Source organism: Phoca vitulina, unplaced genomic scaffold (assembly GCF_004348235.1).
Source record: "Phoca vitulina isolate PV1807 unplaced genomic scaffold, GSC_HSeal_1.0 scaffold20, whole genome shotgun sequence".
Classification (NCBI taxonomy): domain Eukaryota; kingdom Metazoa; phylum Chordata; class Mammalia; order Carnivora; family Phocidae; genus Phoca; species Phoca vitulina.
This window is the reverse complement of record NW_022589723.1, coordinates 554,447-560,446: the sequence shown is the minus strand read 5'-3', so window position 1 is coordinate 560,446 and position 6,000 is coordinate 554,447. Positions and strand designations below refer to the sequence as shown.

Sequence of the window (6,000 nt, the reverse complement as noted above, 5' to 3'; positions counted from 1 at the left end):
ACCTTTCAGGATTAGGGAAGCGTATCAAATCTAGAAGCTGTTTAATAAATCCATCCTTGGAAGTCTAGGTGCTAATTAGTAACATGCCTAAAAAACAAACCAAACCTGAAATTAATCACACAGGCGGAGGGGACAAAAATTATTTATATGGATTAAACTAATTGAAAGTAAATGTTCTCAGTCACCTGGGAAGGTATGAACTACAGAAGAGCAGGGAAGAGAAAGCTTTCCTATTTTTGGCAACTTGGACGCATAGACTCAGAATCCAGAAAGTAACTGGGACTCTAAATGGCAATTAAAAGGATAAAGTGGAAGAAAACAGAGGTTTCATTCTCCAGTTTTTCCAATTTTCCTGAAAACGTGGTATGTTTGAACCTCTTCCATTTAAGGACAAAACAATTTAGCACACACAAAAAAATCTCAAAAGGGGTGCCAACTGGACCACAGATCATCAATGAAAAAGCTTAATATAATTCCCAAACCTTTTCATTAGGATAAAAAAGCTATTCTGCTCAAGAATCTCCACTCCACATCAAAGTTACTGTCTCCTTAATGCAATACCCACCCCAATGACACATCATTTGAGTAGTGTATGTTGGTATGAGTGATGACTATGACTCAAAGAAAAATATATCTAGTACATTCTAGGGTTTTTGTGGAGGCCGCTGCAAAACAAAGAATTTAAAGTAAACAATTATAAAATACAAAAATAAAAAACCAGGTTTTTTTTCTCCAAATTCCTGGTTTAATAAGGACTTGTTTATTTTGAGAAAAAAGGGTCCCAAACATCAGGCTGTTCACAAAAATAACCCACAGTATCAACTTTAGAAAACAAATCTTAAGACTATTACACTATTTTTCTAGAGGATGCATTTGACATGCCAACTCTCATTCACAAAAATACATTGTTACATTTGTGTTGAACAGCCCCACATAGCACTCTTATGTGGGGTATAACACACATACCTCTAACTCAAAGCTGCTCTCAGGTGCTACTCAACTAATGCGATTGCCTCTGCAGTTAGGGAAGCAACTACTGGAGCTCATGTATGAATGAATGGAAAGAACTGTACTCCCTGCATAACAAGAGATTATTTTGGAGACAGTTGATAAAAACCACACATCCTTTTTATTGTTAAGTCATAAAGAGGTATCAAAATTAAAAGCAAAAATTACAGGGTAAGACTTAACATAACTACTAGGAGCGTCAAAGGAAGTGAAAATGGGACTAGGCGCAGGGCAATATGAATTAATGAACATGGGAAGGACAAGGAAGGGGGAGAACAGTGAGCATGTGCTGAAGATACTAGGGGAGAGGATCTGGTGAAAATTTTGATCTTAGACAAGCGCCTAGGTAAAGAAATAATGGGACAACATTTCTAAACCCCACTATGTGCTTAAGAGTCATCCTCGCCATTGGCGCTGTCTCTGTCATCCTCTCCTTCCTCAGCCTCTTTTTCATCATCCTTGATCAACTCCAGCTGTGAGAAACAGACACAAACAGGATGGAGTTAGAGGCACTCCATGTGTCCCTGCTCCCCCCTCCACCACCTCTTTCTTTCCTTTCCCGTGGTTTTCACCTGGTCATCCCCCCGATCTTCATTATCATCATCATCCAGTAGGTCCCCCTCCTCAGCAGAGTCATCTGCACCCCCCTCAGACTCCATCTTCACATTAGTCTCATCTTTCTTCAGGGAGCTGCTGCTCTGCTCCTCTTCTGACTTATCATTCTTCATCTCTACTGGGGATGAGAAGGACAAGTCTGTCTAGGGGCAAGTAATGTCCACAGGATGTAGACAATCCCCACTAATGATCACAGAACTGCAGCACAAATCTAAATCCTCCCGCACAAATGCCCTTCCCAATTCAAATTCCCCAAGTTTCATATTCAATTGCTTTATATCCCACTATTCCAACATATACCTTCAACTACCTTTGGCAACTAACCCAATTTTACACCCAACAAGCGGCAAGACCATTTACCTCCTTGTTTGCTCTGTTCTTTCTCAATTTTTTCCAGGCTTTCCAGTAGAGAATCCACTTTTTGTTTTATCTGGGTCAACTCCTTCTTAATGGTCTGAAGGTCATCGCCTTTCACTTTAATACAAACAAAACTCTAGATTAGAATCAACTCTACCAGAAGCTACCAGATGCCGAAACACATTTCCAACTAAACCATATGGCAATAGCCAGCAGGAGATCCCGGGGGAGAAATGGAGCCAGGATCATATACTGTTCCAGTCATGGGGATCCTCATTTTTTTAGTTGGTAGCTAAAAACTAAATCTAATGTGCCTACTCCCTTAGCAACAGTATTCTTACTTTCGTAGGCCCACTAAAGACCTCAATTATATTTGAAAGCACTTTTTGTACTGTTTGACTGACTTACACATTTTGTAAATTCACAAGTGCTTAGCTCCCTAAAGTCTAAAACTTTAATTGGCCCCTTAATCACTACTATCTTCTCCTCTTCCATTGTTTTGTTTATACAAAGCCCTTTGTACAAACCCTGAACATTATTAACTACATTAATTTCCCTATTTCTTTTAATCTTTTTTTTTTAAAGGATTTATTTATCTATTTTGACAGAGAGAAAGACAGCGAGAGAGGGAACACAAGCAGGGGGAGTGCGAGAGGGAGAAGCAGGCCTCCCGCTGAGCAGAGAGCCCAATGCAGGGCTGGATCCCAAGGACCCTGGGATCATGACCTGAGCCGAAGACTTAATGACTGAGCCACTCAGGCACCCCAATTTCCCTATTTCAACACACAAGAAATAGCAGAATCACAAAGCTGCAATAATAATACATACACTTTCCAGACTTGGAAGAAGATCCTCGCTGTCCACTCTTAGAATTGAAGCCACTTTTGCCCCTTCGTGAGGTGTTTCCTGATACACGCTGGCGTTTTGAAGGAACTACAGCCCGAGCAATAGGAGGAGGAGGAGGAACACGTGCTGGGTAACTATACATCCTATTGGATAAAAGGAAAACAGAATTCCTTCACAACTAAGTCAGCAAGATTGATCAGTGACCTTTATAAATGTTCATTGTCCCTCAACTTGTGTCTTTTTGCTAATTTCATTCAAAAGTCCAGTAAAAACCTACCTTCTTTGCCGTTTTGAATACAGCAGCTACTCAAAGGAAATACTACATACACACACGCATATCCAATGATAGTTGGTTGGCCTTAAGGGATGGACATAAAAGATTCCTCTGTACTCTGGCAGTATTAATAAAGCATTACTTTGTACAATGAATAGCCTACATATGTATTTGTATATATATACACAAAATATACACATTTTGTGATTTTACTCTCTATATATGCTACAATAATTCATAAATAAATAAAACACAAACAATCCCAAATAAAATACAAAAAGGGGTTGCAATTAACGGAGTCTGCAAACAGTGGTGTTTATTGTGAGTTAAATCCCATTAGTTAGCGATACTAAATTGAACCCTATAAAACTGATAGTATTAACCAGTTTTGGCCTACAAAAACAAAGGGCCATTCATATGTGTTAGCTTTGTATAAAAAGCCATGATCCATTCTAACAACACTTAAGCAGAGGATGCACTCATAGTTCCATTTACAACAGGATGGAGAATATGGTCTGTTTTGTTCGCTATTCACTAGTGCCTAAATCCACTGTGCAGCATACATTCAGCTCTCAAAAACAAACAAACAAACACAAAACCACTGGTTGCTTAACTGCTGCTTCCAGTGGAGAAGTATCCCAGTAACTGCTAACGATACACCTTGAAGTGATGGCTTGGTAATGACTTTCATTTTTGTAAAGAGAAAATTCAAAGTACAACAAAAAAAACTTACATGGATAATAGTTCTAGAAAACCTCTACATTCCATGTTTTTATTTTTACAATAGACTGGCAACATAAGAAGGTAAGACCTACCATGGAAAAAAATCTTTTTAATTCTGTTCTGCACCTTTTTAGTAGCTAACTTTCCTCAACCCAATGTTTTTTCCATCCTACTTTAATATACTAGTAGCTCATTTTTTTCTAGGAGTAGCTATGACAGGAACATTTTCCTAAATTAAGAAAGAGCACATTAGGTACACTGCCGAACAAGTGAGGGTACAAGTTAGTAATTTTCAATCAAGCAGTTTTTAGTCAAGACCACCCAATACTTTTTCCCTTGAAGCACAGTAGTTATTAATTTGTCAAGCACTAAAGAATCAACTATGTGGTATAAATTACTAAAGCACTCATAATTCTTGTTCTAAGTTCTATTAAGGAACACTTTATAAGTTTTGAGTCCCAGGAAATAAGACAATGTAGGATTCAGAAAGTAAGAAAGTATTATTAATGCTTCTACAGGCTTTTTCTCAGCAGACAAATTTTTTAAAAGAAGATTATTTATTTGCCAGAGAGAGAGAGAGAGGTAGCATGTGCAAACAGGGGAAGCAGCAGTCAGAGGGAGTAGCAGGCTCCCCGCTGAGCAAGGAGCCTGATGTGGGACTTGATCCCAGAACCCTGGGATCATGACCTGAGCCAAAGGCAGATGCTTAACCAACTGAGCCACATAGGAGTCCTGCATCAAATTGTAAATGAGTTGTTAATTTGTCAATTTTAATTGGTTTATGGGAATTAGCACAAACGAAAAATATAGTAACATTTTATTATCACCACTACTTTCCATACATAAAGCTTTTCTTCTTTTGGCCCATTAATGTCCCACAGTGTAATTCAAAACTATAAAATAAAATATAAAATAATTCAGAAACCACTCTCCTTTGTGCAAGATGATATTTTAAAAGTAATTCTGGAGGTAAACGAAGGTGAGTTATCTATATCTTTGGGCATGAAACATCTCATGACCCAATACTGTTGGATCTAAACTACCTACCCACCCCTTTCCAACCAACCCACTCACTGGAAAGGGCACCAGTCTCTAAACCAATTATCTTGCCATTCCAGATTCCCTCTATTTGTAGGCACTGGAACTTCCTTTTGAACCATACAATTTCACCTGATGCAGGTAAATCATCACAATGAAAATGAGGCAAGAAATGCAGTTTTAAATCTGTGTAATGGCCCCACAAATACAAATAGAAGTCAAATGCTCTAGTTTTCAGAAGAAAAAAAAAAGTTTCAGAAGACCAACTGGTAGTGCTAAAGGGCTTTTAGTGCCATGGAACTTAACTGCTGCTCAAGCAAAAACGGACTCTTGAAAAACTCAAAGGCTCCTCTAAGGAAGTTTAAGCAGATCTTCCTTGTAAAATGTCAAAGTGCACAATTGTGAAAACATGAAGAGAAAACTATGCCTACTCTGACAACACTCAAGGTCAAAGGGATAGGATTAAGTAACCATTTTCCCCCACAAGAAAACCATGCTTATCAAGATCAGTATCATGTGCTGATTCCCTAGTGATAAAGCCAAAGTCATTAAAAAGCCTTCATGAAAGTTTGTTACCAAAGGAACAAGCACTAAATCCTAAGAGAATTACGACTGCACCCTAAATCAGAAATCTGGACATTTAAGTGTTGGTATAAAATCTAGCCCGAATAAAAAAGGTCATTAAAATACCATTTTAAAGAAATTAAAACACTTCTGGATGCACATTAGCTAGGTAATTATCTAAACAGATAAGACAAACTGTCCTAATCTCTAAGCAAAACATAAGCATTACAAGTCATTTATTAAAAATAGAAGTTTACAGAGGTGCCTGGCTGGCTCAGTCAGTAGAGAATGCAACTCCTGATCTTGGGGTTTTTAAGTTCCAGCCCTATGTTGGGTGTAGAGATTACTTAAAAAAATAAGATAAAATAAAATAACGGCTCGGTTAAACATCTCTTTATTTCAGCTCAGGTCATGATCTCAGGGTCATGACATCAGCTCTAGGCTAAAGCAGGGAGTCTGCTTTTCTCTCTCCCTCTGCTCCTCCCCCCACACTTGTGTACTCTCTCTAAAATAAATCATAAAAAAAATAAAAGCTACATGCTATAATTTATAGGTAAGAGCAATCTAATAAGATT

The 6,000-nt window shown here is 38.1% G+C and overlaps 1 protein-coding gene across 11 annotated transcripts in view; it reads right to left on the bottom strand.

The window, feature by feature from the left end:
- Positions 1-722: 722 nt before the first annotated feature.
- The window catches only part of HNRNPC (heterogeneous nuclear ribonucleoprotein C), a 53,147-nt gene continuing 47,869 nt past the window's right edge, over positions 723-6,000 (bottom strand). For 7 of the 11 annotated variants that reach the window (XM_032416972.1, XM_032416964.1, XM_032416965.1 and 4 more), the window contains 4 exons: positions 2,809-2,969; positions 1,984-2,097; positions 1,581-1,741; positions 723-1,481 (listed from right to left, as the gene is read on the bottom strand). In XM_032416972.1, coding sequence (XP_032272863.1) covers positions 1,398-1,481; positions 1,581-1,741; positions 1,984-2,097; positions 2,809-2,969 — 520 coding nt within the window. In that variant the 3' untranslated portion in view covers positions 723-1,397. The remainder of the gene's footprint in view (positions 1,482-1,580; positions 1,742-1,983; positions 2,098-2,808; positions 2,970-6,000) is intronic. The other 4 variants (XM_032416969.1, XM_032416973.1, XM_032416970.1 and 1 more) reach the window with 1 other exon arrangement.